General features: G+C 37.5%; 1 protein-coding gene and 1 pseudogene across 1 annotated transcript; both read right to left on the bottom strand.

Annotated features, from left to right (window-relative positions):
• Window positions 1-1,232: 1,232 nt before the first annotated feature.
• Window positions 1,233-3,050, bottom strand: LOC112663161 (olfactory receptor 5B2-like; annotated as a pseudogene).
• Window positions 3,051-15,677: 12,627 nt separating this feature from the next.
• On the bottom strand, window positions 15,678-16,622 carry LOC112663719 (olfactory receptor 5B12-like). The gene has a single exon (XM_025452787.3). It carries the CDS (start codon window positions 16,620-16,622, stop codon window positions 15,678-15,680), a length of 945 nt encoding a protein of 314 aa, XP_025308572.3.
• Between the last annotated feature and the right edge of the window lie 4,964 nt (window positions 16,623-21,586).

Genomic DNA, 21,586 nt, shown 5'->3' with positions numbered 1-21,586 from the left:
GAGATAGTGTAAAATTGACAAGGATTCTATTGAGGTGAGATTTTTGGAAAAGGAGACTTTCTAATTGGTTTTCAGGTATCTTTGATGGGCCTTGGTTAGTTGCAGGGTTCAAGTGAACAGGTCTGGAACATTTCTAAAGTGAAGGGGTTGTCTAATGCTAGGGGCTTGGGGTATTAGAGTCTGGTCATGTCCCAGAACAAGTGGAGGATATATTTTTATGTGAAGTTGATGGCCATGTTAGGCAGTTTAAACCATGTGGGAGATTATGAGGTCTTTGAGGAACATTCAGTTTTTACAGCTTACTTCTGCACACACAATTTTAAATTTCTAGAGTTGTTTTAATGCTCAGCCTAAGAATGTTAAAAATCAAGGCTCATGGCTTTCTTGCAAATGGAGTTCCTTCAATAACCTGAAGATGTGTTTTCAATTTCTACTACTAGGTCCAATACTGGTCACCATATCCAAATTTCTTTTCTTTCTTTCTTTTTAAAAGATTTTATATATTTATTTGAGAGAGTGTGTGTGTGTGTGTGTGTGTGAGAGAGAGAGAGAGAGCTCATGAATGGGGGGGGCAGGGGCAGAGAGAGAGGGAGAAGCAGATTTCCCACTGAGCAGGGAGCCCAATGTGGAGCTCAGTCTCAGGACCCTGGGATCATGACCTGAGCCAAAGGCAGATGCTTAACCAACTGAACCACCCAAGCACCACCCAAATTTTTTTCTTAGACATAACTACTTAACCTTCTTTATTTATCTCCTTACCCTCATGACTTTCTCTTTCTTTTTTAAATTTAAATTCGATTAGCCAACATCTTAAGAGCAGCTGTATTACTTATACACTGTTTGTAGAACATCACCCAAAACAATGACATAAAACAATAACCATTTTTATTTATGGTTTATTTATGTTTATTTATGGTATTTATGGTTTTTAACCATTTTATTTATGTTAAATGGTTATTTATGAATAACCATTCAATTATGTGATGTTATGTATAGGATACTGGAACAGAAAAAGAACTTCAGAGGAAAAACTAGTGAAATCCAAAAAGTATGGGATACAGTTAATAGCAATACATGAATGTTGGATTGTTTGTATTGACATGCGTGCCAAGAGAATACAGATGATAACATCAGGGTAAACTGGGCAAGGGTATATGGGAACGCTTGTACTGTCTTTGCACCTTTACTGTAAGCCTGAAAATATTCCAAACATTTTTATGAAATGTAATTTCTTAAGTGATTCCAGCAGAAGATACATCACCATCATCATAGATCTAGAGACAAAAGAGAATGTTTATAATACTCTCACCACGCTACTGTCAGCATGAACATCCTAGAACATTCAAACACAGTCTTGTTTTTCAGAGAGGGAGAAAGGAAGGGCAGAGAATGAGGGAGAGAGAGAATCCCAAGTAGGCTCCATGCCCAGACTGATGCAAGGTTCGATTTCATGACCCTGAGATCATGACCTGAGTTAGCCACTTAACCAACTGAATCATCCAGGTCCCCCCAAGTGCAGTCTTACACATACTGTTAGTATGAGCACCTCCAACTGTGTAGAGTCAGAAAAGGAAACAATGCAAATTCCTATGGGGAGTTTTATTATCAAATTGATCTCTCCTGAGGATCAAAATTAAACACATGAACACTGTTAATGCAAGGATATTGAATGTGGATTGTGTTTACTATTGATAACTACTATTGTGTTTCCATTCTGTATGGATATTTAGAATCATTGGAATTAACTGCATAACTAGTGTGTATAAAGTAATTTTCCAAACTGAATGAGATATTAGACTTTAAAATAGTTTTGTACTTTATATCTTTTTATGATTTACTAAATAGAATCTATTTGATGTGCTACTTACCAGTCAATGAAATGTCATTCCTAAGGAATGATTATGTAGTTTCCAGAAAATCATTGTATCCATAAATGGAGATTAAAAGCACTGAGTGAGAATGTAGATAAAATATTTCAGCAATTCAGCAAAAAAAGAACACTGGTCATGAATCTTGAAATGTTCTACAATTCTATGTAGTTTATTTTATGAATGATGAATTATAAATATTCATGATTCAAAAAGCCAATATATTGATATTATTGAACTAAAAGCTTCATTTATTCATTCATTTATTTAGCAAATAGTTATTAAAATCTCCTATGAACAAGAAATTCATTTAGCTATGGAGAGTAGAGTAGTGAACAAAGCAGATAAAGCTACCGCTCACATGGAGTTTGTGTGTTAACTTGAAGATGAATATAATAAATGCCATTTTGATTGTGTCCATGGAATTCTTGAAGCTGGGCTACAAGTACATGAAGATGACTGTCCCGTAGAAGATGGAGACTACAGTGAGATTGCAAGCACAGGCGGACAAAACCTTTTGATTCCTCTGAGTTGAGTGCATCTTCAAGATGGTGATAAATGTAAACAGGTAGAAATAAAGATAACTACAAGAGAAAACATTTAAAAAGGAAGTCAGGTCATATAGATAACCAACTCACTGATCAGAGCAAGCCAGAGCTGTGACTGCTGGAATATTACAGAAAAAGTGATGAACCACATTTGACATACAAGAAGAAAGATTGAAGGTATCTTCAACACTTACAGAGGCATTCAGAACATCACAGACATCCAGCCAATGGCCAGATGAGCACACACATCTGTTGTCATGGTGGTGGTGTAATGGAGAGGTTTGCGCACTGCTGAGTAGCAGTCATAGGCCACTGAGACTAAGAGGTAACTTTCCATAGATGCAAAGGCTGCAAAAAAGAACATCTGAGCAGCACATGCATTATAGGAGATGACCTGGTCTCCTCTAAGAAGTCCTGTCATGACCCTGGGTATATAACAAAAATCCATCAGAGACAGGTTACTGAAGAAAAAGTACATGGGCATCTAGAGACTGGAGTCCAACAGAATCAACACAATCACCCCCAGATTTCCAACTAGAGTGAAAAGGTAGAAGAAGGTGAATGTCATAAGGAGTGAGGCCTGCAGTCCTGGAGCATCTGAACATCCTAGAAGGATGAACACAGTCACTTCCATGCTGTTCACAGTGGTTGTCAGTGGGGAATCACAGGATGCCCTGTAGTGGTGAGAAGGAAAGGGAGTGTCAAATGGAAAAGAGAATAGAGTGAGGTTACGCTGTGTATATGCTCTGTGGATTATTTCAATTACAGCAATAATTTTTTCTTCAAATCTAAAGCACACACAAGACAAAACAACTAATCATTGCACTCATTTATTTTGCAAGGGAACCTAGTCCCAAAAGATTGTGTATTTTCTCCAAGCTTACCCAAATAATGACTGGCAGAGGCAAGTTGTGTACCCAAGCAGACCAATTCCAGAATCCCATGACAGTAACTGAAATTTGAATTGAATTGAATTAATTCTATTCACATGAAGCCACTGAATCCATTGGACCCATCTTAATGTTAGTTGTCAGGAGTACCAAAATGACAAAGATACTATTCCTGGATTTGGGACTTGAGATGGGGTGATGGAAGCATGGAGGTAGGGCGGATGCAGTAGGGGAGACGCAGCAGCAGGCATGGACAATCAGCAAGTACTCTTCAGAAGTACTCTTCAGTACTTCTAAAGAGAAGGTAATGCACTGGATGCAAGAGCTCAAGCTCTGGGAAGAGGGTCATGTGTGTCCAAATTGTATCCTAACACTTACTATCTAGGAGATCTTATCCTAACCTAAGTTCTCTGAGCCTCAGTTTTTTCATCTCTAAAAGTGGAGGTATGACGTGAAGGGGCAATTCTGAGAGTTTATAAAATAATGCATGAGAATCAATAATTATAAACCTGATGAGGGTTGGCTCTAATGTTATTAGTGGAATGAAATGATGGTCTCTGACTTGGTTGGGTAAAGGTGGAAACCCATACCCAGTCTCTAGATTATGGATTCAGAGCCTCACTCTCTGATCCTCTGATTCCTCTGTGTGTTTCACTCTGTCCTTCCTCTGACCAGATCATTGACCACACCAGCCATTCTTTCCATTTCTTCCTTGAGATCCACATTTTATCTTGGGTTGAAACAGTTTTCTTCTGTTTTGAACTCACTCTTACTCTCATTACGCTGACCCTCTAAGCTAGATGACAAAGATGCAGGGTTGAAATCTCAGGTCCCTGGGTTTGACTCTAGGTTTCAGATCTGCCTTTGAGGTGAGATCCATGCTGTGATTTTTTTCTCATTTGAACTGAATGAAGCCTATATCAAGCCTATGTCACAGCTTTACCTCATTGGTAACCACTTTTCTCTGCCATCTGAAGGGGCTTCACAACTTCCCTGTTCATATCCAGCTCCTAAAGACATTCGTGTGTGCTCCCCTTTGACAAACATAAGATTTTTTAAGCATGTACTATGTTCTATAACCTCTGATAAGAGCATTCAGTGTGCAGGTGTGTGTTCTTACTCTATCCTTATGACTTTATACAGTAAGTAGTATAATGTTTATGCCACAACTTTATATTTTTTTAAGCAGAAAAAAAGCTTAATTTTTAGATGGGATATTCCAGGTGCTTTTGTAAGAACTTAACTTGGTCCTTCTATACAGGACATACAATCAGAAGTGTTCTATAGTTTCATTCTTCTGCATGTGGATGTCCAATTTTCCCAGCACCATTTATTGAAGAGACTGTCTTTTCTCCAGTGGATAGTCTTTCCACCTTTGTCGAATATTAGTTGACCATAAAGTTGAGGGTCCACTTCTGGATTCTCTATTCTGTTCCATTGATCTATGTGTCTGTTTTTGTGCCAGTACCACACTGTCTTGATGACCACAGCTTTGTAGTACAACCTGAAATCTGGCATTGTGATTTTCCCCTGGCTATTCAGGGTCTTTTCTGATTCCACACAAATCTTAAGATGATTTGTTGCAACACTCTGAAGAAAGTCCATGGTATTTTGATAGGGATTGCATTAAATGTGTAAATTGCCCTGGGTAGCATTGACATTTTCACAATATTAATTCTTCCAATCAATGAGCATGGAATATTTTTCCATCTCTTTGTGTCTTCTTCAATTTCTTTCAGAAGTGTTCTGTAGTTTTTAGGGTATAGATCCTTTAGCTCTTTGGTTAGGTTTATTCTAGATATCTTATGCATTCTTTTACACCATACACAAAGGTAAACTCAAAATGGATGAAAGAGCTAAATGTGAGACAAGATTCCATCAAAATCCTAGAGGAGAACCCAGGAAACACCCTTTTTGAACTTGGCCACAGCAACTTCTTGCAAGATACATCCACGAAGGCAAGAGAAACAAAAGCAAAAATGAATTATTGGGACTTCATCAATATAAGAAGGTTTTGCACAGCAAAAGAAACAGTCAACGAGGGCAGCCCCGGTGGCGCAGCGGTTTGGCGCCGCCTGCCGCCCGGGGTGTGATCCTGGAGACCCCGGATCGAGTCCCACATCAGGCTCCCTGCATGGTGCCTGCTTCTCCCTCTGCCTGTGTCTCTGCCTCTCTCTCTCTAGCTGTGTCTCTATGAATAAATAAATAAAATCTTTAAAAAAAATAAAAAAAAAGAAACTGTCAACAAAACTAAAAGACAAACTACAGAATGGGAGAAGATATTTGCAAATGATCTATCAGATAAAGCCCTAGTATCCAAGATCTATAAAGAACTTATTAAACTCAACAGCAAAGAAACAAACAATCCAATCATGAAATGGGCAAGAGACATGAACAGAAATCTCACAGAGGAAGACATAGACATGGCCAACAAGCACATGAGAAAATGCTCCACATCACTGACCATCAGGGAAATACAAATCAAAACCACAATGAGATACCACCTCACACCAGTGAGAATATTCCACAACTTTAAAAGGATAACTTAGAAATTGATAAGAAAAACTTTAAAAGTTACAGTATCCTACAACTTTATCCTATAGTATTACAAGATACAGAGTATTAATATCCACATTTTGTGGTTAAGGAATTGAGGATTTGAGAGGTTATGTGACTTCACAGAAATTCCCTCTACACCTAGCAAGAAATAAACTCAAGATTCATATCCAGATCATACAGATCATAAGCCTGTGCCTTTGTTTAGCTTTTTTATGTGAGCCAGGATTATGAGTAAGGTAAGAGAGGAAAAGAAGGTTGAAATAGAGTATGGAGCTTTGTAATCATGAGGATCCTCTTGGAGTCTAAAGAAATATCATTTCACCCTGCTCTACTTAACATCCCTTCCATAACAGATCTACAATTAGTAAATAGAATGAAATTACTACCTATTCAAGTGGAGCATAATCTATTTTCTGTTTCTTATTGTTGCTGTTCATCCTCTTTAGGAGAGCAAAATGTTTCCTAACTTATCACTAGACTCCTTATTTGTTCAATAATGATGTACATTTGGGCATTTAAGACCAGCTCTACCTCACCGTTTCAGAGAAATGGAGCCTCGGTGTCCAACGAAAGATGAATGGATAAAGAAGATGTGGTTTATGTATACAATGGAATATTACTCAGCTATTAGAAATGACAAATACCCACCATTTGCTTCAACGTGGATGGAACTGGAGGGTATTATGCTGAGTGAAGTAAGTCAGTCGGAGAAGGACAAACATTATATGTTCTCATTCATTTGGGGAATATAAATAATAGTGAAAGGGAATATAAGGGAAGGGAGAAGAAATGTGTGGGAAATATCAGAAAGGGAGACAGAACGTAAAGACTGCTAACTCTGGGAAACGAACTAGGGGTGGTAGAAGGGGAGGAGGGCGGGGGGTGGGAGTGAATGGGTGACGGGCACTGGGTGTTATTCTGTATTTTAGTAAATTGAACACCAATAAAAAAAAATCTTCAAAAAAAATAGTTCTTTTCTTCCACTGAAAAAAAAAAAAGAAATACTCATAACATCCATTACTTTGCTAAAATAATTCACAGTAGACACAGCTTCCCTACTGTTTTTGCAGTGAATTACACTTCTCACTGAAAAATGCCTAGGATATGTAGAATCCTACCTGGTTCCTTGATGAAAAGGGAAAAGCAACCATGAGTTGTGTCTCTGATATCAGAACTTCAACCATGGTAGAATGTATATATCCTGTGTTCTCTCTCTCTGGTACTGGGAAAAGGCTTCAAGGTCTCTGAAGCACAGAGGAATGGAGGAAAAATCACTGATATGGAGCTAGGAAGATGGTCCAAGTCCTGCATCCCTCATATATCCTTTATGATCCCCTGGAAGAGTCATTTACCCCGTCAAGCTCAGTCTCCTGATATGTGAGGTAGAACTAATAAAATTGCATCTCCCACATGCCTTACAGAATTCTGTCTATGAATAGCAAATGACGGAAGGTCTATAAAACAACTTGGTAAGAGGATTATCATTTAACCTGCATAAGTATAATTATTATCTTGGAGTGGGTTTTCTTGGCTCTGGCTGCAGCCTGGAAGCAAATCCTGTTTGGAGGAAGACAGCATGAATGCCAGGAACAAGTAACTTTCAGATGAATAAACAAATGAACAAAAGGGTTCTGCACATAGACGGGTCCTCTAAAATGATGTCAAATGGAGTGATTTGGGGATTCCCAAGGCTAATGAATAGGAACCAGGAGAAAGTTAAGGACAAAAAAAGAAAAGAAAAGAAATGTGTAGGGACCCAGAGTTCTCAGGGGAACAGGTCTCCTATGAGAACATCCACAGCCCCTCGTCTCACTTATTTAGGGAAGAAGCAATTAAACTGTCAGTGGGGAACTGAAGTGTCTGTTGAGTAAAAGCACTGATCCATTTGCATTACTGTCTTTTTCCCCCCCTTTTTCTAATTAAAGTATAATTTACATACAGTTATATCCACACTTTTCAATGCATTGTTCTAAGAATTTGTACAAATGTAATTGGCTGTATAACCACCATCACATCATGATATAGAACAGTTTATTAACCTCCCAAAATTTCCTACAACTCTGTAATTGACCCCTCCTTCCACCTCTTAGCAACTGCTAATTTGTTTTCAGTCCCTATGGTTTTGGCTTTGTAAAAATATCATAAAAAAAGAATAATACAGTAGATTATCTCTTGAGTCATGCTTCTCTCCCTTAGCCTAATGTGTTTAAAATTTATGGAGTTGTATAGTTGTTCTGTAATTGGTTCCATTTTATTACTGAGTTGCAGTCTATGTATTCAGATTATTTATCCATTCTTCAGTTGAGGGAAGTGGGGATCCTCTTGGAGTCTAAAGAAATAGCTAAAGAAATATTTCCAATTTTTATTTAATACAAATAAAGATCCTACGAACATTTACATGCAGGTTTTATGTGAACATGTGCTCTTATTTCACTTGGGTAGATTTTTAGGAGTAAGATTTCTAGGTCATGTGATTTTGCCAACCTATTTTCTAAAATAGGAACCTATTTTGTATTCCTACCAGCAGTGTGTGAGAGTTCCAATTGCTTCACATTCTTGATGGTAGTTTATATTTACAGGTGAGCTTTTTTCTATTAGTTATTCTAGTAGGTTTATAGTGTATCTCTGTGTTGTTTTAATTTGCATTTCTCTAATGACTAATGATTTTGAGCATCTTTTTACATGTTTATTTGCTTTCCCAATTATCTTCTTTTGTGAAATATCTGTTGAAATCTTTTGCCTATTTTTGGTACATGCACTCGGATGTTTATAGTAGCATAATCTACAACAGCCAAATTGTGGAAAGAGCCCAAGTGTCCATCAACTGAAGAAATAAAAGACATGTGGCATAAATAAATATATACAATGAAATATTACTCAGCCATCAAAAAATGAAATCGTACTGTTTGCAATGATGTCGATGGAGCTAGAGAGTATTATGCTAAGCAAAATAAGAGAAAGGCAAATACCATATGATTTCACTCATATATAGAATTTAAGAAACAAAACAAGCAAAGGGTTATAAAAGAGAGAGAGGCAAACCAAGAAACAGACTGTTGATTATAGAGAACAAATGATGGTTACCAGAGGGGAGGTGTGTGGGAGATGAGTGAAATAGGTGATGGGGACTAAGGGACTAAGGGACTCACTCCCTTGTTGCGATGAGCATCAGTTAATTTATGGAACTGTTACACACCTGAAACTAATATTACACTGTATGTTAACTAACTGGAATTTATTTTTTAATTTATTTTTTCTTGGTGTTCAATTTACCAACATACAGAATAACCCCCAGTGCCTGTCACCCATTCACTCCCACCCCCCGCCCTCCTCCCCTTCCTCCACCCCTAGTTTGTTTCCCAGAGTTAGGAGTCTTTATGTTCTGTCTCCCTTTCTGATATTTCCCACACATTTCTTCTCCCTTCCCTTATATTCCCTTTCACTATTATTTATATTCCCCACATGAATGAGAACATATAATGTTTGTCCTTCTCCGATTGACTTACTTCACTCAGCATAATACCCTCCAGTTCCATCCATGTTGAAGCAAATGGTGGGTATTTGTCGTTTCTAATGGCTGAGTAATTGTATACATAAACCACGTCTTCTTTATCCATTCATCTTTCAATGGACACTGAGGCTCCTTCCACAGTTTGGCTATTGTGGACATTGCTGCTAGAAACATCGGGGTGCAGGTGTCCCAGCGTTTCATTGCATTTGAATCTTTGGGATAAATCCCCAACAGTTCAATTGCTGGGTCGTAGGGCAGGTCTATTTTTAACTCTTTGAGGAACCTCCACACAGTTTTCCAGAGTGGCTGCACCAGTTCACATTCCCACCAACAGTGTAAGAGGGTTCCCTTTTCTCCCCATCCTCTCCAACATTTGTGGTTTCCTGCCTTGTTAATTTTGCCCATTCTCACTGGTGTGAGGTGGTATCTCATAACTGGAATTTAAATAAAAACTTTTAAAAAAGTAAAAAATCCTTTGTCCATTTTTATTGTATTTCATTGTATTTGTTTTCTTATATTTGGGATTTGAGAATATCTTATGCTTCCAAAATATAAGCCCTTTATTGATAAGGACTGATATAATTTGCAAATCCTTTCTCCTAGTCTATGACTCGTCTTTTTTTCTGAAACAAAAAATTTGAGTGAATACTTGTTTCAATAATATTTAATGTAATATATCTATCCTTTGTCCAATACCACAGTATTTGATTATTGTAGCTGTATAGAAAATCTGGAAAGGAGGTAGGGTGAGTGCTCCAACTTTGTTGTTCTTCGAAATTGTTTTAATTATTCTAGTTTTTTTTTCACTTTCCATATAAATTTTACAATGAGTTTGCAAATTTTTACAAAAATTCTTTCTGGAACTTTGATTGAAATTTTGTTAATTAGTTTGTGGAAGACAGACATCTTTAAATTATCTTGCCCTCCAATCCATGAACTTAGTAAATTTCTCTATTTATCTAGATTTGCTTTGATGTATTCAATCCATGCTTTATATTTTTCAACATGTCTTGCACATATCTTGCAAAATTTATACCTAAGTACTTCATGTTGCTGCTACTGCAAGTGGTACTGTTTTTAAATTCCAATTTCTAAGTTTTTATTAAAATTGTATAAAATTATGACATATTCTTGCATAGTGACTTTGTTTCTTCAGAACTTGATAAACGTATTAGTTCTGTAGCTTTTCTAAGCGATTTTCTAAGTAGAAAGCCATATTTTCTCTGAATTGAGAGAATTTTATTTATTTCTTTCCAACTGGTATGTGTTTCATTTCTTTTTCTTGCCTTAGGGTATTGACTAGGATATATATCATGATGTTGGATAAAAGTTTTAAGAGGGCACATCGTTGCCTTATTTCTAATCTTAGGAGAAAAGCATTCAGTCTTCTACCATAAAGTGAGAAACTGGCTGTAGGTTTTTCATGGATGTCTTTTATTATGTTTAGGAAGTTCTCCACCATTAATAGTTTGCTGAATTTTTATCATAAATGCATGATGAATTTTGTCAAAGGCTTTTTTGCATCTATTGAGATGATTATATGATTTGTATTCCTGAGTCTATTAATATAGTGAATAACATTGTTTTTGGAGGTTGAACTAACTTTGCATCTCTACTTAGTTATGAATTATTAGACATTTTATGTATTGTTGGATTTGATCATACACCATGATATAAGGATAGTTCTACATATGCAAATCAACCAATGTGATATACCACAGCAACAGAATGAAGGATAAAAACTATATGATCATCCCAATAGATGTACAAAAAGTATTTGATAAAATTCAGCATTCTTTCATGACAAAAGCTCTCAACAAATTAGGTATGAAAGGAATGTACCTCAAAATAATAAATGACAAGCCCACAACAAACATCATCTTCAACAGTGAAAAATAAAAACCTTTTCTCCAAGACAAGATGCCCCCACCAGCTTTTGTCACTGAAGAAACCAATAGCCAGGATAGCTCCTGTGGACCTTTTACAGATCTTACCAGTTCTATCATACAGGTATTCATGTTCGTATATGCCAGGTGCCTAAGTCCCTCCCTACTCCCTCCATCCCTACCCCCCACCAGAGTCTGAAACCTATATCAACAGCCAGTCCAGGCCTCTGTAGCTGCAAGAGTGCAAGACACCAGCCTAGACCACTGTGGCCAATCGCCACTGCCATGCACCTGTCTCAGAAAGGATCCCCTTGAGGCTGCCTGGGTGGCTCAGTTTGTTGAGCATCTGACTTCTGGTTTTGGCCCAGGTTTTGATCTCATGGGTCATGGGATTGAGCCCTGAATTGGGCTCTGCATTCAATGTGGAGTCTGCTAGAGATTTTCTCTCCATCTCCTTCTGCCCCTCCCTCTCATGCTTGCTCTCTCTCTCTCTCTCAAATAAATAAATAAATCTTTTTTAAAAAAGAAAGGGATCTCCATGTTCTTGGCCCTCTCCTAGTAGTAGACTGTGCTTACCTCAACTTAATGTTTGCTAGCATTGTTGTGGATAGTAGGGCCCTTCTTTACTGTGCTTGTACAGCCTTTATTTTACACAGAAACTTTGTCCCTATGAGTAAGGACAGGTGGGGTAGTAGTGAGAGACAGGTAGGGGGCTATGGGATCAGGCTCACAGAAACCTCCAAAATGCTGAAGTGTAAGGAAACCAGAGATAAGGGAACAAACCAGACCACCCTGCCCTAGGTGTGGGTGGGGAGGGTGTCTTTTTATGACAGATACCTGTAACCAACAAAGAATAACCAGACCCTAAAAAGAAGTAAGCCATTAAAGAAATTATTAGTACTTACTCAAACTAACCATCACAATAATGTTAAGGCCACAAGCTCTCTGGTAAGTTCTAAATAAAAGACTGTCAGGGGAGGCCCACGTTGGAAACACTGTCAGGACCCCCTCTTACTCCTGAGAGCTTTTCCGGTACCCTTGCTTAATAAACTTCTATCACTTTACTCACTCTCCTTTGTCCACGAGATTCATTCTTCAACTCCATGAGACAAGAACCTTGCTATCTTGCTTCACCTAGCTTCCAGAGATGGTGTCCTTTTTAGTGATCCTGACCTATTCTAGATATGGTACACTTCTTGTGGTCTTGTCCCAGGACATTGTACTGATCAACTCCCATGGATAAAGGACTTTATTCTCTTTTCCTGTATCAGTTCCAGCAAATTTTATCAGAACGTGAGGGCATCAGTGACTTAAGCTTTTATTCTATAGAAAAGTAAGGGAGAGGAATCTGAGTAGGGTTTTTTTCTGCAACAGTTGCTAGTCCTTTCTCCTAGGCCAGCCCCAGGAGAGCAGCATTCTCAGAAACCTCACCCTGCCCTCAATCTTTCTTGTAAACATTGAAACAAGCCTGCAGAACAGAGCATGTACATGAGTACAAACTCCCCTTGTGTCTAATTAAATGTGTGCAAATAAATCATTTGCAAGTATTTATATCCTCACATTAGTTCATACTAATAACTAAATCTTTAGTTATTAATTTTAAAATTTTGATGAATCCTTATATCAGTAATTATAGAACCTAGAAGCATCTATCGCAGGTAGGCTAGTGTTCTCATCCCATCTCTTTGGGAATATGCCTATCCTTGATTGTATTTTGAGTTAGTTGCCCTGTGACCTCAGGTCTCTAATGAATTTAATAAAAGTCATAAAATTATACAAAGTCTGGCAGGTTTTTTTTGTAAGGATGATAGTATGCTAACTCCAGATTATACATTTTATGTCAATGCATTTCTTCTTGATAATGCAGGACATCTTTAAGAATGATCATAACTTGGCATTACCTTCCTTAGGAATTCTACATGGTCTCCAGAACAGAAAGAACAATAAATCCTTCAAGAAGCCTCAGGCACTTGACAGGATGAGCACTGGGTGTTATACTATATGTTGGCAAATCGAACTCCAATAAAAAAATATTTAAAAAAGTAAAAATAAAATAAAAAAGAAGCTCCAAGCAACATTGTTTCCAACAATTAATCTCAATTATAATAACATTGAAAATTCATATTCATTCATTTATGAATGAATATATTAAGTCAACAAATTATTTATTGAATCCCAACTCAGTAAGACACAACTCAGCTGCTGTGTTAGATTCTGTGTACACAGAAGAGATACGGTTCCTGAATGAGTAGATTTTGATCTGATGAGGAAAGAGACATTAAACTCATAGATAAATATATAATTACAAATTTTAATACGTATTCTAAAAATATAGAACAATGTACTCCGAGAGGGTATAAGAAAGGAAGCTGATATTAAATAGGGCTGGACAAAAACTTCCAGAATGGTAGAGTAAGGGCCTCTGAAAATATGCCCCTCCATTAAAGCAAAAATAACACAAGCAAGAAGTTTTCCAAAACTTTTAAAGCTCTAGAAATTAAACAAGGTTTGCAACAATCCAAACAGTGTTTATTCAAGAAAAATGGCAGAATCTGGGTAATAATAATGAGCTTCCTGGTATCTTCACTGCTCTACTTTCCAATTCTGTAGTAGCTTTGAAAACCAGCAGTTTCAGAACCACAGGAGCTGAGAAAAACAGCCTGACAGCCACTGAAGTGAGTAGAATGTGTTTGGAGTCCTTTAACTGATCCCAAACCCCCAAGTAATGTCATTACTTCACTTCACCCTTCTGGCAACTTTCTAGAAAAGCTCCATTCATACGTGTTTTTTTTTTTTAAGTTTTATTTAAATTCAAGTTAGTTAACATATAATGTATTATTAGTTCCAGAGGTAGAATTTATTGATTCATCACTTACATACAACATCCAGTACTCCTTACAGCAAATGCCTCCTTAATGCCCATAACCCAATCATCCCACAACCTCCCCACTCATTGCCCCCTCCAGGAACCCTGTTTGTTCCCTATAGTTAAGAGTCTCTTATGGCTTGCATTTTTACTGAAAACAAGAACAGACAAAAAAAAAACCAATAATAAATCTATACTAAAGGAAATTTGGAAGTGTTTTCATGTTTAATTTTTAAAATATAAAATATATTGCTTTTTCATATGCAGAAAGATACATAAAAATAATTTTTAAAAACCAAACATATATATGTACATATATGTACATATATCTATTTCCATTAAGTCAACTATTGATGTGAAGAATGTGTTTTCAGACAACAAAATAATTGTTCTAAATTCTACTATAACAACAGACCTTTCATATATGTCTTAACTAATTTATCCTTCTGTGGGTGTATAGATTTCAGAAGTTTTTCATTAATTATATATGCATGTGCCTGTGCTTCTACATACATGTGAGTATGTGAGAATACATGTTCTTATGGGAGCGTGAATGAACATGGGTTTTTAAAAGATTTTATTTATTTATTCATGAGAGACACAGAGAGAGGCAGAGACATAGACAGAGGGAGAAGTGGGCTCCATGCAGGGAACCTGAATGTGGGACTTGATCCTGGGACTCTGGGATCACACCCTGAACCAAAGGCAGACATTCAACCGCTAAGCCACCCTGGCATCCCAAGAACATGTTTATTAAGAAGAATTCTTTTTAACTAGTAGTAATCCTTATTTTAAAGATTTTATTTATTTATTTGAGAGTGTGAGCACATGAACAGAGAGAGGGGGAGAGGGAGAGTGAGAAGCAGACCCCCTAATGAGCAGGGAGCCCAATGTGGGGCTCAATCCCAGAACCCCAAGATCATGAACTGAGCCAAAGGCAGATGCTTAACTGACTGAGCCTCCCAGGTGCTCCTTAAAAAGATTTTTTTTAATAATAAATTTATTTTTTATTGGTGTTCAATTTGCCAACATACAGAATAACACCCAGTGCTCATCCCATCAAGTGCCCCCCTCAGTGCCTGTCACCCATTCACCCCCATCCCCCACCCTCCTCCCCTTCCACCACCCCTAGTTCATTTCCCAGAGTTAGGAGTCTTCCATGTTCTGTCTCCCTTTCTGATATTTCCTACCCATTTCTTCTCCCTTCCCCCTCTATTCCCTTTCGCTATTATTTATATTCCCCAAATGAATGAGACCATATAATGTTTGTCCTTCTCTTATTGACTTATTTCACTCAGCATAATACCCTCCAGTTCCATCCACGTCAAAGCAAATGGTGGGTATTTGTCATTTTTAAGACAAGAATGTAATTATGGGTGATTCTTCTTAACCTATTATTCTTAGATATCATATTTTTAAGACTTTGTAAATTTAATCAATAGCTGGGAAATTACTATTAGAAATCAGAAATTTGTGAGCTGGACAGGAAATATTTTCTCTAGATAGATCTGAGGTGGATGAAAGTGCCTTAATTGTAGATTCTTTGTAATTAAAATATGAATCCTATAAAAGACTTTGCCTTCTCTACAGTCTTTTTAAAGGCACTGGTGACCTCTTTGTTCCTCATGCTGTAGACCACTGGGTTTAGCATGGGAATGACCATTGTATAGAACATGGATGCCATTTTGTCTGTGTCCATGGAATGGCTGGAGCTTGGCTGTAAGTACATGAAGGTGCCTGTCCCATAGAAGATGGACACAGCAGTGAGGTGAGAGGCACAGGTGGAAAAGGCCTTCTGGCGTCCTTCAGATGCATGCATCCTCAGAATAGTGATAAATATAAACAGGTAGGATATCAGGATGACTAAGACAGAAAAGAAGTCATTGAGGCCCACCACCAAAAAAATAACCATCTCACTAATGTAGTTGTCTGAGCATGAGAGAGCCAGGAGAGGAGGAGCATCGCAGAAGAAGTGATCAACAACATTGGCTCTACAAAAGGAAAGGCTGAAAATATTCCCAGTGTGAATGGAAGCATTCAGGAAACCACAGATGTAACAGCCTATGACCAGACGAGCACACTCACCTGTTGTCATGATGGTGGTATAATGCAGGGGTTTGCACACAGCTGCGTAGCGGTCATAGGCCATTGAGGCCAAGAGGAAACTTTCTGCAGTGATAAAGGCTACAAAGAAAAAGAACTGGGTGACACATGCATTGTAGGACATGACCTTGTCTCCTGTAAGTAATCCAGCCATGACCTTGGGAGTGACAGCTGTAGAGTAACCAAAGTCCACCAGAGACAGGTTACTGAGGAAAAAGTACATAGGATTGTGGAGACGGGAGTCCATGACAATCAGTACCATCATGCCCAGGTTCCCAGCCAGAGTGATGAGGTAAATGAGGGAGAAGACTAAGAAGAGAGGAATCTGCAGTTTGGGTTCATTGGTTAAGCCCACAAGAATGAACTCAGTCACCTCTGTACCGTTCTCCATGGGGGGTCTGCTGGGAATCACGTGGCTGCCCAGTAGCAATGAGAAAATCGAATCAGAATTGTAAATGAAGGGGACTCTGCTGAAATCAGTCAGTATGTCCACTCTGCGCCTTATTTTGGTATTGCAAGAACTTGTTTTCAAGACGCTCTAGAACTAAAGCATGGTTTTGACAATGAAATGCAATCTTAAGTTATTATAGAATATGCCAGAAAAAAGGTTTCGGAGAAAATGCATGCCAGTGTCTTAACTTCATAGAAGACCAAATTAAGTTAAAAGGAGAAAAGAAAGGACTTACACAGTGTCACCAGAGTCGTTGCTACTTGGAACAGCTCAGACTCCCAAATCAAAACTTACAAAACAACCACAAATTACTCTTTGTTATTAAACTAGAATAACCGTAAGATTAATGTGAAATTGAGTTAATTTTGCTTCAACTGACCTTTTTTTGTCTTGTACATTGTGTCAAGAACAGTGTTATTTCTAAAAAAAAAAAAAAAAAAAAGAACAGTGTTATTTCTTAGTAAAAGATAGTCAAATAAAACATATCGTTGGCCTAAAATGATACCTTTGAGTAAACAGATGAAGGAAGCAAGGGAGCAAGCCTATATTTGAGGAAAGAGCATTTCAGGCAGAAGCAACAAAAAATACATGGTACTAGAGTTTGAACATGCCAAGATTGTTCTAGAGACAGCAAGAAAACCAATGATGCTACAGTGGGAAGGAAAGTTTAGGTGAGAGAGAGTTGGGGGAGGCATAATGATCACATATACTACACTAAGTTAAGAAGCTTTCATTTTGAGTGAGATTGGAAAACATTACAGGATTTAGACCAAGAGGGAACATAATCTTACTTATTTTTTAAAAAGATAACTCTGGTAGATTTGTTGGTAATTGAATTTAGCAGGATAAGGATGAAAGATGCTGGAAAAAATTAGGAGGCCATAGTAATATTCTAGGTAAAGGATGGTGATTACCTGGACCCAGATGGTAGTGAGAGAGATAATGAGAAATCCATCCACTTTAAGATATATTTCCAAATTAGAGCTGACCATATTTCCTGATATATTGAAAAAAGGACATGAGAGAAAGAGAGGGGTCCATGTTGACTCCAACTTTTATATTTGGAGTCATACACAAAATATTGTAAAAGAAGCAGATGTTTGGGAAAAGGGGGAAAGAGATCACTTCATTGAGTCTGAGATACCTTTTGGCCATCCAAGTAGAGTGTTGCATAAACAACTGGGTATGCAATGGAAAGTTTGGAGTAGAGGTCTGGCTGCCTCAGATTATATCAATATGAACCATGCTGGCAACTTTTAATGGTTCAACACGTGTATATTGGATGCACACGATCAAAGAAAAGAGTTCAGACAGACAAAAATCAGAGTATTCTAATGTTTACAAAGTCGAAAAGATGATGAGATTCAGTGGTAAGGGGGATATGGGAGAGAACACTGGATTTGCCCCAGGACACTGGATTTGGTCAGACCAAGCAGGCAAGAGACTTTCAGAGGAGAGTTTAAGTATGAATCAGATCATATTGACAAATGACTATAAATGCCAGAGGGCACAGTGGAATGATTTCAGGAGTTGAGCAAGAACGGGAGCCAAGGTTAGTGAAGGGGCTATTCAGAGATGTACAGACATTCTTTTGTAGGAGTTGAGGGCTTAGATGACAATCCTCAGCTTTGTGATGGATGACACTAAATAATAGTAATGAGATTAGTCCTATGGGTCTTGAAGTAAGGGAGGGATTGGGAAGGCAATTTAGGCAGGCCAGAGTCATGACAGGCAGAGTTCACTGCTGCTACTACTAGAGGTAGGAGGGCTGCTTATACAGAACAGGGTGATGAGGAAACCCTCTTGGTTCCTTAAAAAAACTGCTCACTTGAATTGATAGCATAAATACAAACTTCCCGAATTGTGGGAAAACAACAGGGTTCTAGGAATCACTGCAAAACTTCTTACCAACTTTCTTGTCCACATCAGAAATCTTAGGTTTTAATCCAACATCTTCCTGGAGGAAAAAGAAAGTTAAAACTCGTTTTAGTCTACTGGAAAGAAATTAGGAATTACAATGGTTCTATGAGGCATGTGTTGACCTGTTACCATTCTTTGCTCCACAGATGGAAACTTCTGATGGAATGGACTGCCAGATAGTTGGTGCTCCATACAAATTAAAAACTACAATCTTCTTGACAAAATGTTCTCTGCCCTTGATATAAAATCTCATGTATTCTTCAAAGAATCACACACGTTCCAAAGCTTCCCTGAAGTCTTCCCCAGAACCTTCCTCTTCAGACACAACTATGTCATTATAATCAGTCAAATCCATCACTTTGTTACTCAAAATTACTTAATCATAATTTATCATTTTGTATAAGTGGAAGTCATGATTTATAATGACTTAAGCTGTTAGAGAGATGATTTATTGAGCATTTGTTATGTTCCCATCACTAAGTTAGAGCTGTGCTACTTAACCTCACTTAATCCTCATACATCATGTGAGATATTATCCCCACTTACAGGTATGGAAGCTGAAGATTTCTGACATTTAGTTACTTGCTTGTGGCTGAAGAAAGTAGCAGAGCTGGTATTTGAAGCTCAGTTATTCTGAATCGAATTTAGTTCCTTATCATGATGAAATATTCTTTTAATTTTTTTATCATTTAACCTAACTGGGCAAACAAAGTAATGGATTTGGTTGACTGGATGATGACTGATTAAGGATTAAATCTATTGTCTTAAATCAATGGGGAGAATTCAAAAGCACAAACTTGGGAATCAAATATATTTAACAGTTTGTGTATTGTGTGCAAATAACCTACCTTTCTGGATCGTAGCTGAATAACAAGAAATGGATCTACAAATGTTTCCAACCTACTTCAACTCCTCAAAAACCCCTCACAGAGTTAAAAAGAAACATGACTCATTATTAACACCAACCAATGAGCCATATAAAGTGCTGGATGTTGTTCACGCTTTCATTCCCTGTATAAGCACAAATAAGTCTATGTGGTACACCAGGGTGTGTGCTAATTTTCAGGCTTACAATGATGAACAAGAATCATTCCCTGACCTCAGGATACCTAGTGCTCTGAGACACATATATTAACTGATGAGTACTGTTCTCATTCTCCACCCAAGAGAAAGCATTGTTTTCTCATTTGCTTGGAACTGTGTGATGGTAGCTGATCTCATTTACACTATAGTCATCAGGCAGTTCATGTAACAGTTAATAAATTGAGGGCCCAACTAATAAATAAGTCTCTAGTGGCAGAATTAGAATTTGAGTTTAGATCTATTCATTTCTATAATATGTCTTGTGTGTCTTTTCACATTTCCTTTTTGGTGGATTTTATAGCCAATTACCAACCCTGATTTTTCTCTCATTATTACTCTCCATTCATTCTTTCTCTCTTCTTAGATATTATATGAGCTCCCAGAATACAGTAACATTTTATATTGATAACCATTTGATCCTCTTAACAGCACTGAAATTAGTCAAAACAACTAACATTGTCATATTCCCTGAAAGGGAAAACAGATTGAAATACTTAAATAATTTGCTTAAAGTTGAAAAAGCCTGTAATTATAGAGACTCAAGGTCTTCTTGTGCTTTTCATCTATCTTATATGATTTACATGTTCTAAAAGGATCTCTAAAGTGTTGAACATATAATCCCCGATTGTGCAAAACAGATGCAAAAAATTCAAAATGTTCAAGCCCAAGCTTTGAATAAATCAAAGGAGAAATCACTTCCTTGATGCATTTTTCTGATTACCTCTATCCAGGCAAATTTATGCAGACAGTAGGTTTGATCAAGTAGATTTATAGGTTTACCTTATTCCCTGGACAATACAACACGGAAGTCCTGCACCTTCATATGTAAGTGGATCTCAAATTAGAAACTCAGGCTGTGAAAGAAACTAAACACCTTATTGCAATGTTCTTTTTTAATGTTTGGCCAAACTGTTTGAAGTTGTCTAGAGGTAGGAAGAAACTGAAGAAAACAACAATGCTTTTGACCTTGGAATCAGCTTCTAAGAATTCTAGTCCTGGATCTGCTTCTCATGCTTCTTAGATACATCACTTAACCTCTTTGAGCTTTGATATTTTTCATTTATAAAATGAGAATGATAAGAAGTTAGCTCTGAAGTTAGCTTCCCTGATGACTTCTGCTGTGATGAGAAAATAAGAACATCTTTAAAATGCCTTACACTTGTAAGGGGTGATGGTCATAATCATAGTCAACATCGTTATTACTTGGAATTGTTTTCCCTGGACCTTGTTGCATGCTGTTAGTAAGATCAATTTGGGAGAAGGTAGCAACAAGTTGCTACTAGACAACTATTAACAAATCACATGAATAATAAATGGCCAAAGTGAGTCTGGTTCTTGGGCTGCTCCCTCTAAAATGAAGCCAAATGGAGTCATGTGGGAACTTGAAAAGTTAAGTAATGAGAACCAGAAAGGAGTTATATAATCATGGAATTCTCAGGGAACAAATACCCTATGAGGGCTACAAAAGTCTTTACCTCACCTAATTAGGGATAAGTAATGAAAGTGTCTATGGGGATCCAGCTCTGTTTGTTGAGAGAGACCATCATATATTCACATTATTTGTAGTAATTCTCTGTGCTCGCTTCGGCAGCACATATACTAAAATTGTAGTAATTCTCTTTGATAATCTGGGAATCAAGCCATACCACGAACTCCAGGGCTGCAATTTGTGTAAATATTGAAGGATGGTGATAATGGGCTCTGTCATTAGACAAGAAAAGCAGACCCCAGAAATTCACTCACTCACCTTAAATGTTTGACCATTGAGAAGAAATGTCAATTTATTCAACTGTTTATTGATCCCAAATCTGTTTGTCATAATAAGGAGACATGGGAATAGAAACTCATGCAAAATAAGCACCATTCTTGCATTCATGGTGCTTAAGTCTAATGAAGAAGAC

Source organism: Canis lupus, chromosome 18 (genome assembly GCF_003254725.2).
Source record: "Canis lupus dingo isolate Sandy chromosome 18, ASM325472v2, whole genome shotgun sequence".
Lineage (NCBI taxonomy): Eukaryota > Metazoa > Chordata > Mammalia > Carnivora > Canidae > Canis > Canis lupus.
Note: the sequence above shows the minus strand (reverse complement) of the source record. Positions and strands in the feature narration are given on the sequence as shown.

Coding starts and splice junctions, on each gene's coding strand:
- LOC112663719 (XM_025452787.3), bottom strand. CDS start 16,622: ATGGAGAACGGTACAGAGGTGACTGAGTTCATTCTTGTGGGCTTAACC.